At 38.1% G+C, this 26,896-nt stretch overlaps 2 protein-coding genes across 2 annotated transcripts in view; one reads left to right on the forward strand and one right to left on the reverse strand.

Annotated features, from left to right (window-relative positions):
- Positions 1-26,896, forward strand: part of LOC126292309 (probable 4-coumarate--CoA ligase 1) — a 355,684-nt gene that overhangs the window by 295,782 nt on the left and 33,006 nt on the right. The window lies entirely within an intron of this gene.
- Positions 20,151-25,934, reverse strand: LOC126292310 (serine/threonine-protein phosphatase 4 regulatory subunit 2-like). The gene is made up of 3 exons (XM_049986242.1): positions 24,349-25,934; positions 22,853-23,501; positions 20,151-21,618 (listed from the first exon to the last, which is right to left on the reverse strand). Exons 1-2 carry the CDS (start codon positions 25,441-25,443, stop codon positions 22,878-22,880), a joined length of 1,719 nt encoding a protein of 572 aa, XP_049842199.1. The 5' UTR covers positions 25,444-25,934; the 3' UTR covers positions 20,151-21,618; positions 22,853-22,877.

Here is a 26,896-nt window from a genome sequence, read left to right on the forward strand (position 1 = left end):
GTAAATAGCCTTTCGCTCCCTGTATTTTACCCCTGCTACCTTTAGAATTTGAAAGAGAGTATTCCAATCAACATTGTCAAAAACTTTATCTAAGTCTACAAATGCTAGAAACGTAGGTTTGCCCTTCCTTAATCTAGCTTCTAAGGTAAGTCGTAGAGTTAGTATTGCCTCACGTGGTCACATATTTCTACGGAATCCAAACTGATCTTCCCCGAGGTCGGCTTCTACCATTTTTTCCATGTGTCTGTAAAGAATTCACATAAGTATTTTGCAGCTGTGACTTATTAAACTGATAGTGCGGTAATTTTCACATCTGTCAACACCTGCTTTATTTGGGATTGGAATAATTATATTCTTCTTGAAGTCTGAGTGTATTTCGCTTGTCTCATACATCTTGCTCACCAGATGGTAGAATTTTGTCAGGACTGGCTCTCCCAAGGCCGTCAGTAGTTCCAATGGAATGTTGTCTACTCCCGGGGCCTTGTTTCAACTCATTAGTGACTGCATTTGTCACTTTCCACATGACATAGCATACTCTAGTTATTTTCCTGCACGTATGGCTAATATGTTTCTCCACAATTAATTTGGAATCAAAATGAAAAAGTAACAATTTTATTTATATAATTTGTAAATCTTTAGTTAATCTTAGAATTAGTTGTTGTGTTTTATCAGTATTATAGACACATTCACTACAAGAAAAGTAGTTCACTGCTAGTTCTAATTTCCCAGCATTGCGTGACATAATTCTGCAGCATTGTGGTGTGTGTCAAGCAATGCTGTACCATCTGCATAACATTCTCTAGTACTGAATTTTCTTCTACATGGGAAGGTAGATCATTAATTGAAATGACTAAAATAAATGGACCGAGAACTAAGCCTTTCGGAACACCAATTCCTGCTTCTTTCAGTAAAGCATATTTGTAGCCAAGGTGAATTGTCTCCTCTTGCTTAAATATGGCTTACTCAGAGCTAAATATGCCATAAAATCAAAGCTTTGAGTGTAAATGATAGATGATATAGAGTCAAATGCTTTACTGAGATCACAAAGTACAACAAACATTTCCAAATGCAGTTAGAAGCTAGATAACAACTTCAGTGATAGAAGCAGAGGTAGTATTGTATCTTATTAGAAGACAAACTGTCCGTTGGAGAGGGGATCATGTTTTCAGAATAGTTATTTAACTGTTCATAAATAAGAGGCTCGAAGACTTTGGAGAATATTGGAACAACATAAACAAGTTGGTAGTTCTGGGGTAGATGCTCAGGCCCATTTTTTTTCTTTTTAAACCAGGTGACACAGATGGAGGAGGGGGGCCATATGTGGAATGCCTCAAAATTCCAGACTGCTGGCTATTCTGTAAATCACATAAAAACCCTTAAAGCAGCCCAAGAGTACCTGGCTGATACATCTTTATCTTTTCTAAAAAGACAAACACTTTCCAACTAAGCTGGGGAGTACATCATCCTAGACATAATTCTATTTGTAATCATTTTAAAACATGTCTTTGCATGCCAGAGTTACTCTGAGAAAATTCTTTGCAAAATTTATGGGCAAAGAGTATTTACTTCACATGGCCTTGACATGGACCTCACAGTTAAATGAATTCCCCAAACTTCTACTAAAAATTCTCACAGTGTCATGATTATTTCTAATTAATAATCTATCACATGTACTAGAAAAACATAAATTATCATGCAAAGTTCAACAAAGTTTAAAAGAAAAATAGTAGCCAAATTTGGTTTTCAGAGCATAGCTTTCTATGGAATAAATAACTAAAATCAAAATTACATTTCTGAGTGTCTCTAAAAGGACCACTAACATGCTAATCTTATCCAAACTATTTGAACCTTCATATCTTTAACCATTTTTTTTTATGCTCACTATCAAATGACATAAACAAACTAATACATTCCGTATCACTCACTTTGTGTGGCTTGGTGACTCCACTGATAAGGACAAGACGGGAAATTTCAATCTCTAGGGCTTGATCCCCACTAACTCATAAGATTTTTTGGCCACTTACTGCCTCTTTTGGCTAGTTTGGTTTAATTTTTTACATGTATCATGGATCATATTCACAGTAACTTGCCACAATTTTGATGTGTTAGGGAATTTACAAAATAGATACATGTTCTATGCAAAAACATTGCTAGAGTCTGGCCATTTACCTATCTGGACATTCCTTAACTTAAGCATTAATCTGCAACAAAATTTGATGGTGGTGTTGGTGTTTAATGTCCCGTCGACAACAAGGTCATTAGAGACGGAGCGCAAGCTCGAGTTGGGGAAGGATAGCGGCCATGCCCTTTCAAAGGAACCATCCCAGCATTTGCCTGAAACGATTTAGGAAAATCACGGAAAACCTAAATCAGGATGGCTGGATACGGGATTGAACCGTCGTCCTCCTGAATGCGAGTCCTGTGTGCTAACCATTGCGCCACCTAGCTTGGTACAAAATTTGATCCATCCAACCCAATCACATAGACTCTATTCAGAAATTCATCTATGGTGTAAGAGTTCTCAAGCAGAAATTATTTCGACCAGTTTTTACAAATTTTCATCATCTACTGGCACCTTTAATTCACTAGGTAAGTGGTCGAGTACTTTTACAGTGAATAAGCTCAAGTTGTCAATGGTGGAAGTTATTTCAGTTCTTTTCACAATAAGACTTCATAAGAGAGCATGTTGTGAGGCTGTCGTCAGTATGCCTAATTTGTTAAACAGTTATACACATGAAGTTTGAGGATGGACACTAGATATAATCCTTACAGCATGTTTCTGGGCCATCAGTATTTTGAGTGTCTAGGTGTGAAATTGGTTTAAAAAATTATACCACATTATATCAATGGGCAGGTAACAAAAAATCGCTGCCACTACAGATACTGTACTGAACAGCAGGTTTAATGCATCACTTTCATAAGCCATCTCTCCAGACAGACTAGAGTGTGCTATCTGACAAAAGTATGTCGACACCAGTTACTGAAAATTAATATAGGGTGTGTGTACCCCTCTCCTTTATGGACATGATGAGCTATGCTGGAGATATTTTCAGTGAGGTGTCTTGAAAGTCTGTGGAGGAATGGCACTGCTTCTTTCCTCAAGAGATGAAAGGAGAGGGAGGTAGTGGTGTAGTACGCTAAGGTTCTGGAGTGAAACTGACGTTCAAACTTCTCCTAAAGGTATTCCACTGGGTTTAGGTGAGGACTCTGGGCATGCCAGTCTATTTCTGGAATATTACTGTCCACAAGCCATTGCCTGACAGGTGCTGCTTTATAACAGGGTACAGTGTCATGCTGATACAATCATCATCTTTGAACTGTTCCTCTGCTGTACACAATACACAATACCGCAAAATATGTACATACTTTTCTGCATCTGCATCTAACATTTCCTTAAGTGCAATAAGGAGACCAAACCTTGACCACAAAAAGACCTACATACAGAAACACCACCTCCTCCATACTTCACTATCAGCACTCCACATGATGGCAGGTAACATTCCCCAACCTATTAACAAACCCAAACACTTATACCAAACTGTCACATGGTACAGTGTGATTGATTACTCCAAATTACTATTTCCAGCCCTCTGCTGTCCAGTAGCATAGCATTTTACACCACTTCAAGCATCAGCTGAAGAAATGTACGGCTTACGAGGAGCTGCTCCACCAGTGTATTTCGTTCTTTGTAATTCTGTACACAGTCACGGTGCTAATTGGACTGTTGGTAACACACTGAAACTCGTGAGAGAGTCTACCTGCTGATTTCATGTGATTTTTCACAATCACACTTAAAGTTGCTGTCTGACAGCATGTTAGCTCTGCCTAACCTCAGTTCAACTGTGGTTTTTCCTACGCATTTCCACATCAAAATTGCAGCACAAACAGTCGATCTGAGTAGTTTCAGAAGAACTGAAATGTCCCTGATTGGTTTGTCACTCAGGTGACATCTAACGAGTAGTCCACATTTGAGCTATCTTGATTGATCCAATCTGCTGTTACTGCTCCTGTACTGACATCATACTCTCTGCCTCCTTTTATACTGGTAGGTACCTATTGTGATATCTAGTTGCCCATTCTGCATTACTTATGGGAGTTGAGATACTTTGGATTGGATGCTGTATGCCTTTGGTAGATACCTGTTTGAGAAAGATAATAGGACAGATACTATTGATCCATTTCACTATTAATTTCCTTCTCAGAAGTTTTGTAGAAAATAATGTACTCAAGAATGGCTGATCGTGTCTGCAAATACAGGATCCTGATTTAGTAACAATCTGTGTTCTAGAAGAGCCTCACCACTGAGGATATCATCTACCATTTCGTAAAACTTGATCAAAGTGGAATGTGTATAACCCGGAAATCCGCCAAATCTGTAAAAGTATTTCAGTCTCAATGCATTTTATGTTATTTTATTTATTTGTGTGTGTGTGTGTGTGTGTGTGTGTGTGTGTGTGTGTGTGTGTGTGTGTGTGTGTATGTGTACAGCAGAATATGCCTAACAATGAATCAGAATACAGATTTAAGATTTAATTAATGATTCATTGTATAATGCAGAAAAGAGATTTTGCGGTAGTACTGGGTTACAGTATACATTAGTTACTCGCAAATCTACAAGGTCACGTAACACAAAGACTGTACATCCTTGACATTGCTATTAAGCAGCACAAAACCAATAAAACAGTTTCAGCACAGCAGGTGTGGACATCAAACCGTGCCACTCTGTGCGATTACGAACAAGCTATGTTGCAGTCTTGGTACATTAAAGGAGATGATTCGTTTGCAAGCACTTTATTTATTGGCGTTTCTCAATTTCCATTAATACTGATTCATGCAGGCACACACTGGAACACTGTTGTGCACCTATGAACGCTCTGCTGCAATCTGCTCAGTGAAAGAGTGTTGTTCCATTAAACAATGGTTTTAACTATTTTCTGCCAGTTTCAGCTAACTAGTAGCACTTTGAGCAATAACATGATGTCGAACCAGAAGTCTGTACCACTATCACTTAATGAAAGGAGTGAGAATGACGAGTTCTCTGTGTGCGAAATAATGTTGTGTTTCAAATGTGGTAAAACACACATTTATGATACTTTAAGAAAAAAGGATATGATATGGGATGACTGAATGAAAAGGACTATGCAAATGAAAAGAAAGGATGAGGAGACAGGAACTGAAGAAAATAATGAGGTAGTGTGGGAATGGTTCATAAATGCGTGGGCAAAAAATTTAAGTTTGTCTAGACCCACGTTATGAGGCGAGGCTCTGAAAGTCGCTAAAGAGCTTGGAAATACAGAGTTTAAGGCATCCACAGGATGACTGGACAGTTTCAAAGCTAGGAATAACACCATGTGGAATGAAATGTGTGGGGAAGCTAAGGACATGCAGGACAGTGTAACAAAAGAATGGAAGACAGTACTGTACAACCTACTTGCAAATTATGATTCAAAAACATTGATGTCAGTAAGTTTCCAGTCACGAAGGCAAAGCAATAAAAAAGCATGGATGGTGAATGTTCTTATGGAAGAATGGCTGGACGCTTTCAATGCCAAAATAAAGAAAAGGAAATTGCCAAGTTCTCATTTTTCTTGACAATGTAACCTGTCACTCAAAAGTCAAGTTATCAAATGTGAAACTGGCTTGGTTCCCACCAGGTTCAACTTGCCTGACACAACCCGTGGACCAGGGTTATTTACACATTCAAGTCCCATCACAGGCAATTACTGACGCAGTCTCTTATTCTTATTATTGAAGAAGCAGAATGCGCATTTGCTCTCGTACAGTCAGAGTCTGTCCTGGATGCAGTAAATTGGATTGGCCTGGCAGTATGGGAAAAAAAGCCCAAAACTATAACCGAATGCTTCAACAAAGTGGAATTTGGAGGCCGAGAAAAAGACACTTCTTCTGCCATCAAATCTCAAGATAATGCGACAGCAATCACTGAATTAATTAAAATTTGAAACATTACATCTAGCGTTGACTTTCTGTCAACTCACTCCACTTTTACTTCAGCAATAGATGTAGTAGAAATCTGCAATAAAGCAGATGTGCCGGAGAAAACAAAAGAAGAAGAAGAGGAGCAAAATGATGTCTCTTGAAAAAGCTATTGCATCAATAAATGATATTATGCAATTTGCAGCACACACAAATTCTCCCAAGTTGTTATAACTATTGTAAAGTGTAAAATATTGTGTAGAAAAAATAGTTTTGAACAGGGAATTCAAACAGGTTTCTGTCCTTGATATGTGGTGAAAAATGTGAAATGTAAAGCAAATAAATATGAGAATAATATGTATGCACATACAAAAATAAATGAAGTTGAAGTTCTGCATCTACATAGATACTCCACAAGCCACTGTATGGTGCACGGCAGAGGGTACCCTGTACCACTACTTGTCATTTCCTTTCCTGTTCCACTCACAAATAGAGGGAAGGAAAAATGACTGTCTATGAGTATATACCTCCATATGAGCCCTAATTTCTTGTGTCTTATCTTCGTTGTCCTTATGTGGAATGTATGTTTGCGCCAGTAGACTAGTTCAGCAGTCAGCTTTAAATGCCGGTTCTCTAAATTTTCTCAATAGTGTTTCTCGAAAAGAATGATGTCTTTCTTCTGGGGATTCCCATTTGAGCTCCTGAACCATCTGCGTGTTGTTTGAACCTACGAGCAACAGCTCTGTCAGCCCACCTCTGAATTGCGTCAATGTCCTCCTTCAGTACCGACCTGGTATGGATCCCGAACACTTGAGCAGTCCTCGAGAATAGGTTGCACCGGTGCCCCATGTGCAGTCCCAATAAACCTTCCGTATCACAGTTATCACATACTCGTTCCACTTCATATCTCTTTGCAACATTATGTCCACATATTTTCCAGATATTTAAATAACTTGACTGTGTCAAGCAGGACACTGGTAATAATGTATCTGAACATTAGAGGTTTGACCTTCATTCTCATCTGCATTAACTTATGTTTTTCCATGTTTAGGGCTAGCTGCCATTCATAACACCAATTGGAAATTTTATCTTGTATCTTCCTACAGTCAATCAACTTCGACACCTTACCACACGCCACGACATCATCAGCAAACGAGTGCAGATTATTGCCTGCCCTGTCTGCCAAATCATTTGTGTTTATAGAGAACAATGGCGGTCCTATCACTCTTCACTGGAGCACTCCTAACAATACCCTTGTCTCTAACAAACATTCACTGTCGAGGACAACATACTGGATTCTATATTTAAGAAGTCTTCAAGCCACTCGCATATCTGCAAACTTACTCCATATGCTCATACTTTCATTAAGAGCCTGCATTGGGGCACTGTGTTAAATGCTTTCCAGAAATCTAGAAATATGGAATTACCCTATTGCCCTTCATGCACACTTCTCTGTATATCATATGAGAAAATGACAAGCTGAGTTTCGCACAAGTGATGCTTTCTAAAACTGTGCTGATTTGTGGGCATAAGCTTCCCTGTCTCCAGAAAGTTTATTGTATTTGAACTGAGAATATGTTCAAGAATTCTGCAGCAAACCAAAGTAAACGATATTGGTAAGGAATTTTACAGGTCCATTTGTTTACCCTTCTTATATACCGGAGCCACCTGCAGTTTTTTTCAGTTGTTTGGGACTTGTGCTGGGCAAGAGATTCACAATAAATACAAGCTAGGTAAGGGGCCAGTGCCTTAGGGTACTCTTTGTAAAATGCAATGGGGATTCCATCCAGACCTGGTAATTGGTATCAAATCTTTCAGTTCTTTCTCTAGACTGGGTATTCTTATTACCATGTTGTCGATCCAGGAGTCTGTCCGATGGTCAAATGACGGTATGTTTGTGTGATTCTTTTGTGTAAACAATTCCTTGAATGTGAATTTTAAACCTTTGGCTTCCGTTTTGCTGTCCTCAACTGCAACACCAGACTGGTCAGTAAGGGACTTAATGGTAGCCTTAGACCCACTCAGCGATTTTATGCAAGACCAGAATTTTCTCAAATTCTGTGCCAAATCTTTTGCTAAGGTGTGATGGTGACAGCTTTTTATGCTCCATGCATAGATCTTTTCACAGACACACAAATCTCTACTAACCTTCACTTGTCATCATTTCTGTGTTCCCTTTTGACTAGAGAGTGCTACAGCCTGTGCTTCCTCAGAATCCACTGAATTTTGTTGTTAAACCATGGTGAGTCTTTTCCATGTGCTATCCACTTACTAGACACACAACTCTCCAGACCACAATTTGCAATCTGCTTAAACTTTACACATAATTCTTCTACATCCATGTTATTGGAACTAAGTGACACCAATTCGCTGTCTATATGAGATGCTGATAACTGACTGACTGCTCTATGTAGCAGAAACACGCTTTGAACTTCTTGACTGATTTATTAACTTTTGTAATAATAGTTGATATAATGACATCATGATTGCTAATCCCTGTTTCTATACTGACATTGCCAATAATGTCCACTTATTTGTAGCTACAAGGTCTAAGATATTTCCACTGTGTTTGGGCTGCCTTGCTGGCTGCTCAAGACAGTTTTCAGAAAAAGTGTTCAAAAGTATTTCGTGTGACAGTCTGTACACCCCACAATGAATCCATAAACACCCCCGTCTATACTTGCAGGTTAAAGTCACCTCCAACTAGTATTTCGTTATCTGGGTATTTACGAACTGCTGTCTGTAGACTTTCTTTGAATGACTCTAGAACTTTCTTTGAATGACTCTTTGAATGACTTCACTGTCACATGCAACTTCGATCTCAACTGAGATAATATTTTTGTCAAGTTTAATGAACACTCCGCATCCTATGGCCTCTAATTTGTTTTTCTGATATAGTTCCAAGAATTGCGAAATATTCCAGAGCTTTCCACTTTGGGTTTCAGCCAGTTCTCGGTGCCAAGAATAATGTGTGTGCAAGAGTGTCCCCGGAGGACACTAAATTTGTGAACTTTATTACGAATACTTAGGCAGTTTACTCATAAAATTGTGACAATTGAAATGTGTTTATTCTGAATGCCATTTGACTTCCCTCGCTGCATACCAGCTTATGAGTGTTCGTCAGAACACCTTAAACTATTGCCTACTCTAAGTACTCTGTTACATAAGTAGTGCACCCCTGACCTCTCAATGGGAGTCCCACAAATCCTCACATGATAATGCAGGTCTAAAAATCTACAGCCAAGACCATCACAGAGTCAACGAAGCCTTAGGTTGCGACCCTCTACTCGGCTCCTAACTGAAAAAAAAACCAGTCAACACTGGGAACGGGCTGCAAATTACAAGCTCTGCTCACAACCGGCTTGCGAGGCCAGCTCCGCTACCTGCCGGCACGAACAGGGGACGGCCTCAGAACCTACGTGACAGATGTTGTTGGAGGTGATGCGAGTCACAACGTGCAGACGACTGCACCCTGCACACTCAACAGCACAGGCAAGACCCTCTCCACATCTCGGATTAGGCACCCCAGCAGACATACTGGGTGCAAGTTAGAGTAAAAATACAGAAATGTTGTATTATTTATCAGTAAGTGTAATATTCTAGTGTTCTGTTGTATGACATACAGTAAATGAATATCAATTATGCAAGAGTGGAGGTACGTAAATATGTGCTTAATTACAAATTTATACTTTTGTGTATGGTACATGACAAATTTTATGTAGCCTAGTGAGTTTTGTGGAAACCGGAAACTCGATCAATTTGAAAAAAATATTTTAGTCCCATGGAATTTCATTTTGAGCACATTTTACTGCATTAAAATACCTAAACAGCAAAGTTTCACTTGTCAATGTCAATAATTTGTTAATGCAAAAAATGCCAAGTTCCACCATGTGTCTGAACTGACTGAGCTATAAGAATTTTGTGAAAAGTATAGAACAACACATAATGTAGAGGTCTCTTTAAGGGGACTAAGTTTAGAATGGCATAACAGTGAACAGGATTAAGCTGTACTGTGACTGTTCATTGTTAATACAGAATACAGACAAAGTGTCCATTATTTCACTGTCTCTTGTTAATGTATATCTCAACTCATTGAACATACCCCTTGACAGCGTCTGTGCAGCACAATAAATGAAGGAATAAATGGATCAGTCAATCAAACTTGGCATTTTTACAGTCACTACCCAACACATTTATTTGTTAATAGTCTTTGTCGATTATAATTTAAAACCCTTTCTGCTAAAATATGAATTGCAGTATCCCAATACAAGACAGGAATATAATTTTTCGTGTAGACACTGACTCTTCATCTATGGTCCACCATTGAATTATCCATTGTTGTGCAAAGGTATTCAACAACAGAATGCATACAAAGATGCAAAGAACATTGTTATGCCCCATTTCACATTTGTTTTTTGCCCCCTCCTCCTCTTACCCCTACCTCTTCCTTCCCATTTCCTGGACACTCTCTCTCCCATTACCCCACAGAATAAAATAAAGCACTATTCTAAATGCAATCTTTTATCGTGTGATGGTATGATGTACATTAATTGAAACTTTAAATGACTTCGTGATGTTCGAGTGCCTATGAACTATATCTGTGTATATATGTGTACAAAGCTTTTTAATTCATTAAGCACATCTGAAAATGGCAGCTGTTTGACAAAACCAGTAATGTGAATATTTTATACATATGTAAGCAATTGTGATGTAACAAAGTTTTGTATAAACAAAGTTTGCTACTTCCAATTGGCATATGTCAATTTTTAAAAACGAGCTCTAATCTAACACAAAACAAACAACTGGCAATCTTTAACAACCCAAAGAAAACTAAAAAAAAAGAATTCTTCATTATCAGCTCCTCTAAAAACTATGGTTCCTGCTTATTTTGATTCATGGACTGCTACATGCCAAGCAGATGTGTTCATTATAACTCCGAACAACATGACATACTGTGTTGTTGTTCTCAAGGAAGCAAATAGTTACTTGATTAAAAATATACCAATGTATTCAAACAAATACCAAGTTAGCAGTAGAAGATAAACAGCAGTTATCTAATACAAGGGTTGCACAGAAAGTAATGCACCAATTTTTTTTCTTCAACAATTCTTTATTGAACATAGTAAGAATTACACACACGAAAGAATGGTGTTTTATCTACACACCCTATTTTTCCAAGTAATCTCCATCCCATTCTACGGTCTTCCTCCAGCACAAAACAAGGGCGTGTATGTCCTCTCAGCGCCAATCCTTGTCCTGGTCATGGAACCAGTGCTTCACTGAGTGAATCACCTCCTCAGTGCCCTCAAAATGTCTTCCACGAATGGCATCCTTTAATGGCCCAAACAGGTGGAAGTCTGAGGGAGATAGGTCCGGGCTGTCAGGTGTGACAGCCATGGATTGTCTCCCTGACTGCTGCAAACCGTGGAGCTCCACTGAATCGCCTTCTGATGACCCCACCCTCCATGCCCAGTGACTAACTGTAATATTATCAACAGCAGATGCTCCATAGACTTTGCACAAGTGTTTTAAAATATTCTCCACAGTTTCTTTCTCTGCATTGAGAAATTCAATGACAGCACATTGCTTGTAACATATATCATCTAGGGATGCCATTTTGAAGCTATTCTGAAGCTATGCTATCTGTTGAAAGTGACGGAAACTTGGCACACTCCCTCAGGAGACTTCAGATAATACACACGTAATGTTTTGCATACATATCATTGTTTTCGGCTGTGATGCATTGCTTTCTGGGCAACTGTCATACAACTGAAGAAGCAGCAGCTTTTGTCAGTATATCAGCCTTAAATTCATCTGGAGTAAACACAGATGGTATTAAGCAGTATACTGTTAGTACATTGTTAATGCAGTGTGTTGTTAAGAATATCATATAATTATGAATGAGGAACACATGACACTGATGTACTATTCTACAGTAGTTATTATTTTACAAACTGGTAAATCTCTACTTATTTGATGGAACACCATAGAAGCTGGACACTTAAAAAAGGACACACTACTTCTGCAGACCACCTGCTTAAAGCAGTTACAAGGAGCAACATGAACTCTTGCATAAATCCACAAAGGGAAGAAGGTGAACCACATTGAAATAATAGAAATTTATAAACATAATTATGTCTACTTTCTCAAGCTTAGTATTGTCCCCTTATTCATCACTTATAAAGTGCAGGTCCCACCTGGACCACTTTGTAAATTACCCCTGCTACTCACATCCCTTATTTTTTTCTTTTTTTCAGTCACTGTAGTCTCACTTGCCTAGTCACAAAAATTTACTCAACTGTTTTGTCTCATTTGTAATATTTTACCCGTTTGTAACATTGGGCCTGTTAAGGACAAAACTAATTTGTTCACTCAAACCCTTGGAACATGTCACTGAAGTTTACTGTATATTGTTCTACTTTTTTTTCACAGAACAGTTGTCACAATTTGTCATGTAGTTCATGATTTAATGTGTCACATATTTTATCTACGCTAAATAGTTGTGCATCACATTTTTACGGAAGTAATTCCTCTCCTTTTAGTCCTAAATTGAGCATTAACAACTGTCATCTTCAGAAACGAACTGAGATACTCTATAATGGAAAATCCAGGTTGGAATATCAACAATATTATGAAAAGGATAGGTCACTTCTCAGCGTAAATATGACACATTAAGTCGGAGCCAGGCACAATGAAAAGATTTCTGCACACTGAGATTTCAGCCGAAGTCTTCTACAGAAAGGAAATGCACACACATTTACACAAGCAGGCCAGAAAGGAAACGCACACCCATTTACACAAGCAAGCCAGAATTATCGCCAGAGTAGCCAGAGATAGCAGTCATGTGTCCATGAGGTGCAAGTATTGTGATCAATGTAACTCTGTGTGGTAAACTGATTTTTCTGTTTGGTGATGCTTGGCTACAGTAACCTAAGATTTCACATGTACATCAATGTATTATACGTTTACACGTATTATGACAAGTTTGTTATTATATCTTAAATAAAAATATAATTAATACAGTTTTGGCTTATTCCAGCTCCATAAACCATTTCATTTAGTACTGTGGAATGACAATTAGCATATATCTTTTTTTTATTTCATGACACAATCTACACTCTTGAGGATCTCCTAGTTACAGATCAAATGGAAGAAAGTCAGCTAGAGTAAACAGGTTTAATTTGTTTGTCTTTATTAAGAGAATACTTTGAGTCATTCCACATCTCTGAAGGTTCTCTTTCTTGATGTAATCTTCAGAGGACAATGAATCAATGAAAATGTGTGAGAATATCAAAGATGGGAAACATAAAGCCTGAGTGACTACATCCTTTACTCTTTTCTTCTTAATCCAAGTGGGATTAATATTTTATGATTAAATTACTGGGTGTACCTATGTCAATGTAAAACTGCTTGTTAAGATTGTAGCTTACTATGTGCAATACACCATATTTGAGGGAGCTCTCTTGTATTATGACATCAAGCTTTTATCTCATCTGTCCTCCAGTTCAGCTGACAAAGCAAGATGAATGTGCTGAAAGCTCTAAACTTTATGGTAGGAAGAAATTTACTACATGCTTATAGTAGATTTTTTATGTAAATGGTCAGTCAGCTACAATTTTTTGTTTAATTCTATTAATCCTTGTGAATTTTACTTCATTTATACAAATAAATTTTAGGCAAATGCTACATGACCGGTTTTTATTTATGTATCACAATAATTGACCATAAGCATAACAAACATCCTACACATATCTGTGAACCATTAGGTAAGCGTAATTTGTACAAATGAGAATGATGGCGAGTAAAATTAAGCCAAAGAAGTTTTTTTGTGAATTACAGTTTTTGAGTTTTAATTCTCATCTCATAACATATTAAGTAATGACACTGATATTTGTTCTATTGAGATCTCAAATCATAAAAATCTCTGTCATCTGTTGCCCCTACACCAGTCACTTTCTAAGACCCTTTCAAGTGACTACTCCTATTAGCAAAGTGTTCGGACTTCTAAGAAAACCAACTTACTGAATTTGCCTCCGTACTGAGACTGTTGACACACACTCATGTGGTCGCACTTGACTTAGAGATAAAATGGTTTTAAGCCCGGTGGACGATATTTTCACTGCCAGTATTTGGTCAGAAAGGGGAGGGGAGGTATGCACCAGTGTCCCGCATTAAATTCCATGTCTCTCTCCAATGACTCGTGAAGTGAGGGGATGTGACAGTGTCAATGCTGCTTAATCTGTTGGGGGACACTAAGCTCAGCAGCCCCCTCGGTGCTAATTTAGCGCAGTATGGTATGTGCTGATCCCAGGTTTCACCCATCCTCTTCCATCATCATCAAACAACACAAACATGACTTTAGACTATACATATGCCCAGTACAATCACCTAGACTATATAAATACATATAAGGCACGATTCTCACTTATCCGTGAGGAAATGGGGCGTGTCCACACAAGAAGAACACTTTTGTCAACGGGCAGTTGACCCCACTCCGTGGGATTTCCCATTAACAATGCCATATGCCATTAACATTTTTACAAAGGTTTACTCCTCAGCTCATGGTTTTCCATCTTAAATGTAATGCCTACTTGGTGTTCTCTTAGATTGCTCACTATAACTTTGTAATGGGAGGCCAAGGCTCAATTACAGTAAGTAGGTTCAAGAGGAAGCAAGTTGCACTAGTTAAGTAGATACGAAGGGAGTTGCCCCAGACAACAGTTACTCAGAACTCTGCAGGTGGGAACTGGCAAGAGCAGTGATTTTCTTTGTAATAAAATAACATTTGCTGCTGTCATTATGTATTCATTAGGAGGTATAATCTCACACTAAAGTTTTAACACAATAAGTATAAAAATTAGAAACTGTGTTTGCCTTGATGCAGTGTATTCACAGTGCACAAATCACCCAAACTTATTTTATTTAGTATTTTAAGAATAAGAGCACTTAGGGACTTCCAACAAACTTTACAAATAATTTCAAACCTTTATAAGCTTTTTTGTTTCAGAAAACAGTGCCTGCTCGGGCATTGCAATATCGTAAATATGTAAAAAGATAATGTCTAGTAGAAATCCTCAAATATCCCATGCATAGAAATTAACTGATAAAAGAAGATATAAAAATGCAGCAAATTAAGCAGGTAAAAAGAAATACAAATGTCTAAAAAATGAGATTAGCACAAAATGCAAATTGGCTAAGCAGGAGTGGGTAGAGGACAAATGTGAGTCTACAGATGTATGTATAATTAGGGGAAAGATTGATACTGTCTACAGAAAAATAAAAGAGGCCTTTGGAGAAATGAGTCAGATGCACGAATGTCAAGAGTTGAGATGTAATAGACAACAGTCCCTCAGAACTGCTCGTATCCTAGGGAGTGTGTGCTAAAGAAATGAGAAAGGAGGAATATGCAAACGGCCTTCACGACGAACATAAGAATACCAATTCCAAAGAAAGCAGGGGCTGGCAGGTGTGAATATTATTGAACTTTAAGTTTAACAAGTCGTCGTTGCAAAATACTGACATGAATTATTTACAGAAAAATTGAAAAATCGGTAGAAGCTGGCCTCAGGAAAATAATTTAGGTTCTGAAGAAATTTAGAAACCCAGTGAGGCACCCTTGATTTATCTTAGAAGTAAAGGTATTTGTAGACAGCTTTTGATAATGTTGACTGGAATACATTCCATAAATTTCTGAAGGCAGCAGAGGTAAAATGTTATTGTTGATGTGGTCTTCAATCCTGAGACTGGTTTGATGCAGCTCTCCATGCTACTCTATCCTGTGCAAGCTCCTTCATCTCCCAGTACCTACTGCAACCCACATCCTTCTGAACCTGCTTGGTGTATTCATCTCTTGGTCTCCCTTTACGATTTTTACCCTCCACGCTGCCCTCCAGTACTAAACTGGTGATCCCTTGATGCCTCAGAACATGTCCTACCAACCGATTCCTTCTTCAGGTCAAGTCGTGCCACAAACTTCTCTTCTCCCCAATCCTATTCAATACATCCTCATTAATTATGCAATCTACCCATCTAATCTTCAGCATTCTTCTGCAGCACCACATTTCGAAAGCTTCTATTCTCTTCTTGTCCAAACTATTTATCGTCCATGTTTCACTTCCATACATGGCTACACTCCATACAAATACTTTCAGAAACGACTTCCTGATACATAAATCTACATTCGATGTTAACAAATTTCTCTTCTTCAAAAACACTTTCCTTGCCATTGCCAGTCTACATTTTATATCCTCTCTACTTCGACCATCATCAGTTATTTTGCGCCCCAAGTAGCAAAACTCCTTTACTACCTTAAGTGTCTTATTTCCTAATCTAATTTCCTCAGCATCACCCAACTTGACTACATTCCATTATCCTCATTTTGCTTTTGTTGATGTTCATCTTATATCCTCCTTTCATGACACTGTCCATTCCATTCAGCTGCTCTTCCAACTCCTTTGCTGTCTCTGACAGAATTACAATGTCATCGGTGAACCTCAGAGTTTTTCTTTCTTCTCCATGGATTTTAATACCTACTCTGAATTTTTCTTTTGTTTCCTTTACTGCTTGCTCAATATACAGATTGAATAACATCGGTGAGAGGCTACAACCCTGTCTCACTCCCTTCCCAACCACTGCTTCCCTTTCATGTCCCTCGACTCATATAACTGCCATTTGGTTTCTGTACAAATTGTAAATAGCCTTTCGCTCCCTGTATTTTACCCCTGCTACCTTTAAAATTTGAAAGAGAGTATTCCAATCAACATTGTCAAAAACTTTATCTAAGTCTACAAATGCAAGAAATGTAGATTTGCCTTTCCTTAATCTTTCTTCTAAGATAAGTCGTAAGCTCAGTATTACCTCACGTGTTCCAGTATTTCTACGGAATCCAAAGTGATCTTCCCTGAGGTCGGCTTCTACTAGTTTTTCCATTCGTCTGTAAAGAATTCGTGTTAGTATTTTGCAGCTAAGGCTTATTAAACTGATAGTTCGGTAATTTTCACATCTGTCAACACCTGCTATCTTTGGGATTGTTATTATTATATTCTTCTTGAAGTCTGAGGGTATTTCGCCTGTTTCATACATCTTGCTCACCAGATGGTAGAGTTTTGTCAGGACTGGCTATCCCAAGGCCGTCAGTAGTTCCAATGGAATGTTGTTTCGACTCAGGTCTTTCAGTGCTCTGTCAAACTCTTCACACAGTATCGTATCTCCCATTTTATCTTCATCTACATCCTCTTCCATTTCCATAATATTGTCCTCAAGTACATCGCCCTTGTATTGACCCTCTATATACTCCTTCCACCTTTCTGCTTTCCCTTCTTTGCTTAGAACTGGGTTTCCATCTGAGCTCTTGATGTTCATATAAGTGGTTCTCTTATCTCAAAAGGTCTCTTTAATTTTCCTGTAGGCAGTATCTATCTTACCCCTAGTGAGATAAGCCTCTACATCCTTACATTTGTCCTCTAGCCATGCCTGCTTAGCCATTTTGCACTTCCTGTCGATCTCATTTTTGAGACTTTTGTATTCCGTTTTGTCTGCTTCGTTTATTGCATTTTTATATTTTCTCCTTTCATCAATTAAATTCAATATTTCTTCTGTTACCCAAGGATTTCTACTAGCCCTCGTCTTTTTACCTACTCGATCCTCTGCTGCCTTCACTACTTCATCTCTCAAAGCAACCCATTCTTCTTCTACTGTTCTCCTCTCCCCCATTCCTGTCAATTGTTCCCTTATGCCCTCCCTGAAACTCTGTACAACCACTGGTTCTTTCAGTTTGTCCAGGTCCCATCTCCTTAAATTCCCACCTTTTTGCAGTTTCTTCAATTTTAATCTACAGTTCATAACCAATAGATTGTGGTCAGATTCCACATCTGCCCCTGGAAATGTCTTACAATTTAAAACCTGGTTCCTAAATCTCTGTCTTACCATTATATAATCTATCTGATACCTTTTAGTATCTCCAGGGTACTTCCATGTATACAACCTTCTTTCATGATTCTTAAACCAAGTGTTAGCTATGATTAAGTAGTGCTCTGTGCAAAATTCTGCCAAGCGGCTTCCTCTTTCATTTCTTAGCCCCAATCCATATCCAACTACTACGTTTCCTTCTCTCCCTTTTCCTACACTCGAATTCCAGTCACCCATGACTATTAAATTTTCATTTCCCTTCACTATCTGAATAATTTCTTTTATTTCATCCTACATTTCTTCGTCATGTGCAGAGCTAGTTGGCATATAAACTTGTACTACTGTAGTAGGTGTGGGCTTCGTATCTATCTTGGCCACAATAATGCGTTCACTATGCTGTTTGTAGTAGCTTACCCGCATTCCTATTTTCCTATTCATTATTAAACCTACTCCTGCATTACCCCTATTTGATTTTGTGTTTATAACCCTGTAATCACCTGACCAAAAGTCTTGTTCCTCCTGCCACCGAACTTCACTAATTCCCACTATATCTAACTTTAACCTATCCATTTCCCTTTTTAAATTTTCTAACCTACCTGCCCAATTAAGGGATCTGACATTCCACGATCTGATCCGTAGAACACCAGTTTTCTTTCTCCTGATAACGACATCCTCTTGAGTAGTCCCCGCCTCGGAGATCCGAATGGGGAACTATTTTACCTCTGGAATATTTTACTCAAGAGGACACCATCATCATTTAATCATACAGTAAATCTGCATGCCCTCGGGAAAAATTACGGCCTTAGTTTCCCCTTGCTTTCAGCCGTTCGCAGTACCAGCACAGCAAGGCCATTTTGATTAGTGGTACAAGGCTGGCTGGTTCAGTCAATCATCCAGACTGTTGCCCATCCAACTACTGAAAAGGCTGCTGCCCCTCTTCAGGAACCACACGTTTGTCTGGCTTCTCAACAGATACCCCTCCATTGTGGTTGCACCTACGGTACGGCTATCTGTATCACAGAGACACGCAAGCCTCCCCACCAACGCAAGGTTCACGGTTCGTGGGGGGGAGGGGTAAAATACTAGAAGCAAAAGGCTATTTATAACTTGGCAGAAATTGGACTGCAGTTACATAAGTCAAAGGGCAATAAATGGAAGCCACAGTTGAAAAGGAAATGAGAAAGTAATGTAGCATGTCGCAGCAGCTATTCAATCTACACATTTAGCTAGCAGGAAAAGAAATCGAGGAGAACTCTGGAAAGGGAATTAAAGTTAATGCAGAAGAAATAAAACTTTGCAGTTTGCCGGTGACATTGTAATTTTGTCAGAGATAGCAAAGGACATGGAAGTACAATTGAACGGAATTGACTGTAATGAATGGAAGGCATAAGATGAAGATTAAGAAAAGCAAAATAAGCACAATGGAATGTAGTCATATTGAACTGGCTGATGCTGAGGGAATCATTAGGAAATGAGACACTTAAAGTAGTAGACAAGTTCTGCTATTTAGACAGTAAGACAACCATATAAATATGATAAATAAAGGAGGAAGATATAAATTGTAGAATGGCAAGGAAAGTGTTTCTCAATAACAGAAATTTTTTAACATTGAATATAAATTTAAGTGCTGGGAAGTGTTACCTGAAGGCATTGCAAAGGGAGGCCATGAGATGGGTACAGTAAGCAGGTTCAAATGAATGTGGATTGCAGTAATTATTTGGAAATGAAGAGACTTGCACAGGATAGAGTACCAAATAAACCTCAAACATAATTTCAAATCTTGTCTAATTTTTTTTTTTTTTTTTCACTTCTAGCTGTCCCAGATATTGGAGTTCAATTTTTAAAAGGATTTGGGGGGAGGGGTGGGCCATTTACCTGTAGGTCATAATTGTTTCTCCTTATCGTGCAGCTACAAATAACAAGGTCTCATTTGAAACTTCAGTTTCTGTACAACTCCTTCAGTATGAGGGCAATTCAACTGTCTGCTGTCATGTGTTTTAATAATATTATTTAATTACCTGGCCTTCAAGATAAAACTTAAGTCATTTATGAACTCTAAACTGTCAAGAGGCATCACACACAAGAAAACACTATGAAATACATAAGCACATCATAAACAGGCTGATTTTACTTGGCTGTTGTCATAAAATAGTTCATGAGCAAGTCATTTTTGACAACACACATGCAAAGTTAGACAGAGAAAACCAGTATTATGCATACACCATAAGCACCCCAGGGTGTGTGTGTGTGTGTGTGTGTGTGTGTGTGCGCGCGCGCGCGCGCGCAAATCTGAAATAAGACACAAGAAATTGGATTCAAATTATTTAACAGGTGTTTTTATTGCTATTTCCATAATTCTATAATACAAAATATTTTTCTGCCTTGACACAGATGCTTTATTTTAATCTGAAGTGAATATATGGATACATGTGTCTGCTTGATCTGTGAGGCTGCCTGTATTACAAGAAAACAAGGGTTAACAAGCATGCTACTTCTGTCACAATGTCACTTTTTTTAGAATTTATCTGTTATGTACAGTTTCAAATTTTTTCAGTGACATCACACATTTACAGTCATGACACACTTTTTAGCCAGGCTACTGACAATCCCTGTCCTAGGGTACTTAGTTCCAGCCTTCAGTCTTTTAAAATGCGAAGTAAAAACTTGACAAGGTTAAAATACACATTTTTTGTTCGACAATTAATGAGCTCAAATATTCGTGTAATAAATATACATTCTTCCTTGTAACTTATGAACACATTGCAGTGAAGAGGTTACTGGATAACATTTCAGTTGTTATGACATGACCAAATACATATCCTATGCCAGTATGTCTGCCATTGGTCATAGCCTACTTATTAACGTTACAATATCCAAACAAATACACAATGGTTTACATGATACGTGTGAAATTTATATTACTGCTTTAACAATGGTTCAGTAATGCACAGCAGTTTCAAAATGAGTGATCTGAAATTTGTCCTTCACTTGGTGCGAGTACAAAATGTTTATATCATTGGTATAAATTAGGAAGTTCAGGTACTATTGCTTTCACTTTCAGCTAATGACAAAAAGTGTACACTAAGCTGAAATGTATTTACTACTCCGTACATCTGCAGCGCTTGGTGGAGAAATACATCATTGTGCAAGAACTTGCAAGGCCACAAACAAGAGATTTAAATAAAAGACCACAATGTATCAAGTCAATAACACAATATTTCCAACTAGAAGGGAATGACTATCCCATTGACATTCCATACAAAATATACAATATGTAAATGCAAACGCTTAAAGTCTAATTTCCTAAGCTGTCCTTGCGCAAAATTGTCTCGTGGCAATAGATGTTCTCTCAAAAAATTACTTTAATAACATAGCTTCTACTGAGTAAGTTTATTATTATTTACAAAAATCACAAACAAATACTTTGTCCATTTCAACTAACAAACAGGACATTGAAAACAAAACATAGGATATATTTTCCTCTTCCATAATGAAGATTCTGTGATCGGAAAAAACAGATTAAAAACAGAAATTTATTACCATTAAACATTTTCTCCATTTGCCAGCTGCATATGTACTTAAGAAACTTTAAAAAAATGCTCATGTACAGTCAATGCCTACGTTAACAACCTACAAAAACAATCGACGGGCTAATGTTCACAATAATTTACTGATGTCTTCCCAGTTCCCTGATATTTTCACATCTCTCATGCCTTGGTTGTCTGATGTTGCACAGCCCGCAGAAAGTATACAGTTTGTTGCATGCAAGCCAAAGAACTGAAACAGAGAAGTCACATGTAACTACACAAGCAACAGGACCCACAAAACAGAAAACATACTTTATTCTTGCTGCTGCTTTTTTCTCCACTTATTAAAGCTGTTTAAAGATATTTCATGCTAGTTAAAGTAATGTTGACCCCTCCCCCCCCCCCCCCCCCCCCTCCCGTCATGTATATTTCAGCAATGGCATCATCCTTGGGTGAATTACTTCAAGCTCCACATTTTTTACATGTGCACATGTTTTTGTCTTTCAGGAGCTACAGAACACGTCATTCATATTTTTGAGGGATTTCGCAACTGTAATGTGAAAGTTAAAATGATAACCCATACAGTTCTTGTGGGTAAACAAAACAGCCAACTCAGATGCAATAGTACAAAGTTTACTGAAAACCACTTGATCTAAGTTTGCAGTAAATCTTGTACTATTGCAACTGACTTGGCTGTTTTCTACATTTCCCTACATGAAGAGTATAGCCCTATTACAGTTGCAGCCCCCTATCATGTTCAAGATTTTATAACCAACACATCAAAGCACATAGTGGATCAAGTAATGAGTGAAAGGTGACACACTAAATGATTTAATACAAAATTTATGGCAACCATTAAGTCTGCATACCTTCACTCCCACTCTCAAGGGAAATGTTTGCTACTTCTACACTCGCTGATTCAGAGATGTACATGGTTTTTTTCCAAAAATATTTCACAAATACTGTAGCATACATCACAATTCAGCTTAAACTAGGAGTGCAGATACAGGTCATGATACTACCACCACATTGCACAGCATTAAAATGTTGTCTGTATTCTTTATTTCCCTTTGCATGTCCCAGCTGCTTAGTTATTTGTGCTTTAGCCTACTCTTAGGTGGTCGTTAAGATCAAATGTTACAGCCTCTGAAACCTGTATGGCTACTAATAAGATATTAAGATCATTTTTCTTTTTATTTGTGAGGAATGGAGTGCTCTTTAATTTTGAATATGAAGTCTCTCTTCCTCACAGATTGCCATCATACAATGAGCACTAACAGTGACTCAGTAAGTGGCGCGATATAAAATTAATCGAACAGTTTCTTTTCTTCAGTTACGTTTACTTCATATTACTGACTTTCTTATTGCAATGAAATTGACAAAATACTTTTTAAGTATATTAAAGTACAAATTTTTCATCCAAGATATGTGCAGGTACATAACAATTCTCAGTTCATTACAGACTAATCGTTTCTAGTACTCACCTTCTGCTCAGAATAACGTTCCACACTAACTGTCAACTTCAGTAACAACACCGGTCATCTCTTCTGTCTGGTCCATTGGTTCATCTCCATCCATGGACATTTCTTCCTGCAGCTGCAGCTGTTCATCCACTTCCATACTTTCATCGCAACTCGGAGGCTGTTGTGGTGGTTGTTGCTGTTGCTGCAAGGGTGAAGACTGAAGTGGAAGAGGCTGCATTTCTTCTACTGCCAGGACTTTCACATTTTCTACAGTTTCCTCTACCTCCGACACCATTGCATTCTCCAATTCTTCAACTACTGGTGTCTCTGCTGGTGGTACTACCTCTTGCTGTGTACTCAATGGAGCAGCACCCAATTCTTCTACCACTGCAGTCTCCCTAAACACTTGGTCGGGAGCCGAGCCAGTAACTGAAGTTGCGATGACGACTTCTTCCACGGCGGCTCCTGGAGTGGCCGAGTCCCCTTGTGGCACAGCTGGACTAACCACCACAGTTGCAGAGCCCTCGTCTCCCACTTCCTCTCCTTCATCTACTCCAATCTCCGAAATTACAACAGCTGGTGGTGATGGAACTAGGGTCTCTACTGGCTGTGTTGGACTGTACGACTCATTTGACAGTACATCATCTTCGTCTTCGGGAACAGCAGAAACCTGCATGTGGGCAAAGAGAGAGGCTTGCAGAAATGTTCAAACTGAATGCTGTCACACTACAACGTTAATGAAGATAAACAAGCTCCTGATATTTCATGTTTTCTCATACACAACAAGCAGAAAATTCCACATCATTTATCAAGCACAGCAACTTTCATATTTTAAGATGCAACAAATGAACTGGTAAAATTCAATCACTGATCTCTGTTCCAAAATCAAAAGCAAGCACAATTTAAAGCAAACAGTTTTTCCTTCATTCCAGAAAGTGAAAACAGGATTTCTTCTCTCCAGTGTGGCAGTACAGACAAATTTTGTATTATTATAAAATAATTGCTTTCTGGTTGATGATCTTGTAAGTGTGGAAGTGATAATGGAAAACAAGCAATCTAAAGTCTCATTTTTGGGATGCCTTTATAAACAATTCCACAGTAATGCACGTAAGCATGATAAAATGTAGGCTATACTTTATTGCTATTAATGTACTAGGCATGAACAAGCTGGTAACAAAACCATCTTAATACATAACATACATATATCACTCTTTATATAGCCAGTCCCTTACAACATTAAGTCTACAGAAAATGTGACATTTTACAATAAAATTCTAATTAATTGATAGCAAATATACAAGATTTGCTTAAAACTGCTACGCTATATATTTTAGAGTCTATATTTCTGCATTTTCCTTACAATTATGAGTCTGCAAAATGGTTTACTACTTTTGTGACACAAAAGGTATTCACTTTTCACTCAAATGCATATTAACACTGCACAAGGCAATACAATTAAACAAATCATATTACTTCTCTTATTTTACAATTCAATAAATTTTAACATCTAAACTTACTTGTGATACATTCTCATCTGCCTCCAGCACAATCCCTGTTGATGACGCTATCAGCTCTTGTTCCCTTTCTTCACTGTGTGATACTTCCTCCACACGCACTGAATCTACAAGCTGGTTAGCATTACTTTCCGTTTCCTTTGGAGACTCTTCTTCTTCTGTAACATTTGCTGTACTTAAAACAGACGTGCTGTCTGTTTTCTGTCCATGTGCTACTTCATGTGCAGTCACTGTATTACTTATGTCTTGAGCAGCACAACTGTGATCACTTTCTGCCTTGTCCTTTAGGTGACTTAAAGTCTGTTGGGATTCTCCCGTTTCGTCCTTTACATCAATTTGTCCAGTAATCTTTGGCGACTCCCTTCCACTTTCATTTTCTGTGACTAATTTGCCATTTTTCTCACTGGTTTTTGCACTCTGTTTTTCTGCATCAGAGCTTTCTCTCTGGTCTTTATCCCACACAGCATCACTTGTGTTTTCGATGTCAGATCGGTTTTCCATGTCTAACTCATCTATTCTAATGCCATTGCTTACATTCACTTCATTTTCTTCAGTTTGCAACAAATTAACGCCATCACTGCTCACAGTTTCAATAGCTTCACCAATATCAAGCGCTCTTCCATCCATCACCCCATTCATTAGGAAATCAGACTGAACATCTGATCGTCTATTTCCTGGTTCTTTTGTACTAACAACTAGTATATTTTTCTCCACTGCCCGCATAAACTTGTCCACTCTGGTGTATTCTTTAGTAGGTGTCGTTAACAACTCGCATAATCTCTGAATAGTAAACGGTGCACTAGAGAAAGAATCTAGGCGTTCCAGTAAACTCGCCTTCATATTCTCGTAATTAAATGGTTCTACATTTGGGCAAGGTGTAAATTCGTTATTTGGGCACGTAGGACACGACTCGTAGAAATCTGTAATAACCTTTAAGAGTTTTTCTCGGAATAAACATTTCACAGCAGACCACTGATACACTGGGTCACCAGTTTTTGCGACGTATTCAAGATACTCTTCTAATTCTTTTGGTATCTCCTTGGGCTTCATTTTCGCGAAGTCTTCAAGTGATTGAAGCACCTCCTCCTGATTCTCCATCACCCGAAGATGCCGTTTCAACTTCACAACTTTAACGTGATGTCAACAAGCACTCACCACTTATCGACGCACACAGTCCAAATATGAGACTTCAGTTACACCAACATATGACTGACGAAACAGAAAAGAACAAAAGAAAACTACAACACACTGTTGTTTTCGTGGTGCTTTTTATCAGTGGACTTAAGCCCACTGCCAAAGAATAGAAGAATAGTTTTGAACTACCAACGTATAGGAAATGATTAGCACTTGAAACCATTGAAATGAAAGCGTGCCAGTTTGTCAGATATTTTATGTCATCAAGATGGCTGCGAGTGTTGCGTGTACAACAAGCATGGAAACTTGCTTGTTCAGACATAAACTTTGGATAAATAATGCATCTGAAAATAATTGAAACATATATCATTTGGGAACCACGTAATTCGTAGAGTTGCAAATGATGTGATTATTTAATGTTAACAGACTAGATTTTTCCGAAAGTGAAAATATTTTGTATATTCGGTTTTAGCGTAAGTGTGTACGATGTGACTGATATACCAATACGTTCATTTAACGTGTATAGTATTTTGCTGTGGACTATATATTGTGTTGCCAGTTCTTTAGTTTTTGATTAACAATACTGGCACTGTAAATCGAACGGAAACTAGGAGTTGCTTTAGGGCTGATCATTCACCGAGTGCGAAGAAAATTTACTTTCACTCATAGATTAGGAGGTTATTTTAAGGAAAAAGACATACAGCATAGTCGCACATCGTACTTAATTTGGTTATATTACCAAGACTTGTTATTGGTGTGACAGCCCTATATACGCCCTCTCTCGCAGCTACACGTATGAAATCTATTGCCACCCTTATTTCTCACCACACCACGTAAGCCTCCTATTCCAAGTTTACCCTATAATATTATAGTGCCCACAACTTTTAGCATAATACAGTAAAAGCGCTTCGTTCACAACATAAAAACATTTTTAACATACAACAAATTGTTTTACGTCTTTTTTATTCATTTAAATAACGTGTAAATGTTTTACCATGTTTATTTTAAAATACTTCTAACCAAATAGCAACAAACGTCCTAATGAATGACGAAATACAATGGAAAAATTACTGTAATATACCATGTAAAGATATGTTACATTTGAAAGTTTCAGCATCATTAACCCCATTTTGCCAACTTTGCTAGTGGGACAGTGATCGCAAATAATTTGTAAATACTTGTAGACATGTTACAAGAGCATCCAAAAGTAAGCATTTAAAAGTTTTCCTTTTTCCAAAATAGTTGTCAAAAGTACAATAGGAATATGTCCTGTCAGTTGCAGAATAGAAATTCATAAAACCTACATAAGACAATTTCCTGGAAAGAGGAGAGGAGTAAAGTATTTTGTGTCGCCGCAGTTTTGCACAGACTGATTTCGGATGCAAGTGATTAAGCTCATCTCAAGGATGTTCAATTG

The sequence above is a fragment of the Schistocerca gregaria genome, chromosome 9 (assembly GCF_023897955.1).
Source record: "Schistocerca gregaria isolate iqSchGreg1 chromosome 9, iqSchGreg1.2, whole genome shotgun sequence".
Taxonomy (NCBI): Eukaryota; Metazoa; Arthropoda; class Insecta; order Orthoptera; family Acrididae; genus Schistocerca; species Schistocerca gregaria.

Bases quoted from the DNA above. Each gene is read 5' to 3' on its own strand.
- LOC126292310 (XM_049986242.1), bottom strand. From the start codon at position 25,443: ATGGAGAATCAGGAGGAGGTGCTTCAATCACTTGAAGACTTCGCGAAA. The intron at 23,502-24,348 runs GTAAGTTTAGAT...GCCCACATGCAG, and splicing joins CAGATGAGAATGTATCACAA to GTTTCTGCTGTTCCCGAAGA.